The sequence below is a fragment of the Lipotes vexillifer genome, unplaced genomic scaffold, assembly GCF_000442215.2.
Source record: "Lipotes vexillifer unplaced genomic scaffold, Lipotes_vexillifer_v1.1 scaffold778, whole genome shotgun sequence".
NCBI classification, from domain to species: Eukaryota; Metazoa; Chordata; class Mammalia; order Artiodactyla; family Lipotidae; genus Lipotes; species Lipotes vexillifer.
This window is the reverse complement of record NW_006774127.1, coordinates 1,401,931-1,403,107: the sequence shown is the minus strand read 5'-3', so window position 1 is coordinate 1,403,107 and position 1,177 is coordinate 1,401,931. Positions and strand designations below refer to the sequence as shown.

General features: G+C 49.2%; 1 protein-coding gene across 1 annotated transcript in view; it reads right to left on the bottom strand.

Moving 5' to 3' along the window:
* The window catches only part of MYO10 (myosin X), a 223,371-nt gene that overhangs the window by 28,919 nt on the left and 193,275 nt on the right, over positions 1-1,177 (bottom strand). The window contains exon 23 of the mRNA XM_007448889.1: positions 87-320. Coding sequence (XP_007448951.1) covers positions 87-320 — 234 coding nt within the window. The remainder of the gene's footprint in view (positions 1-86; positions 321-1,177) is intronic.

Here is a 1,177-nt window from a genome sequence, read left to right as displayed (position 1 = left end):
TTCCTGCTGCGAAGCTGGATATAGAGCATAAAAACGCCAAAGGTGTCCTCCTGTCTGTTTCATCCAAGCCAAGAAAGGTCCCATACCTTTCCTCCTCCTCCCGCTTCCTCTTTTCTTCCTCCGCCTGTTTCCTCTTTTCCTCCTCTGCCCGTTTCTCTGCCAGCAGCTGTCTGTAAACTCTGCGGGCAATCTGACCTCGGAGTTGCTTCTGGAAAACCACGGCTGCTTTTTTCAGGTGCAAAAACCTCCTCCTCAGAAGGAATGCTCTGTAATTCTTTTGTATAATCACTACACAATAAAGGACCTTCTTGTACTGCTTTCTGAAAATGGGAACAGAAACGGCACAACAGAATAACTGTGGAGGTAATGAGGCTTCGAGCTCTTTACATGAGTTTACGTTAATGTTACGAGACAAGACAGCAGGACCTCGTTTGGGGCTCATCCGCTCATAACAGAGACTCATTACAGGGAGCCGACAAGGAGGCCCTTGTGGGCAAAACAAAACAGAAGGAAAACAAAAGAATAACAACAAACGAAACTCAAGCAAGACCCTATCATCATGGTGGCTAAATAAACACATCACTCCTAATACTGACTTTGAAAAGTCCTGGCAGGAAGTTGGGTTGTAAACAGAACCAAGAGATGTGATATATTTTCCTGTCCTTATGAAGAAAAAAAGCAAAGGATGTGCCACAGCAGGACGGCTGTGTACTTGAGAAAATGTAACGTACTGTGACGAGCAAGGGTTCGGGTGGCCCGCAGGTCCGCAGAGGTGGACAGAACTCAGATGCACAGGAAAAGAACCTGCCTCATTCGGCACACCCTGGAGAGGGGGCCACTGTGGACCCAATGGGATGACACCAAAGTCAACAGGCGAGCTGCCTGTGGCTTCAGTATGTGACCCAGAGGAACCAGGGAAATGTTTAAATATGTCGCCCAGTCCCCTGATGTCGCTGCTCTGAGACATCAGGAGCCCCTTTTCCCATTTCCTGCGCAGGTCAAGCTAACTAGGTGCTGGTATTGCTAGTTACGAGCACTGCCCTGGGACTCTCCTTAGCCTAGTCCTGACACGAACCCGTCCAGGTCTATTTTAAAAGAAAGCATGTGGCCAGGGCCAGCCCACCTGGTGACACACACGGGGGACGCCCCCTCCCGTCCGCGCACTATTTTTTTTTTT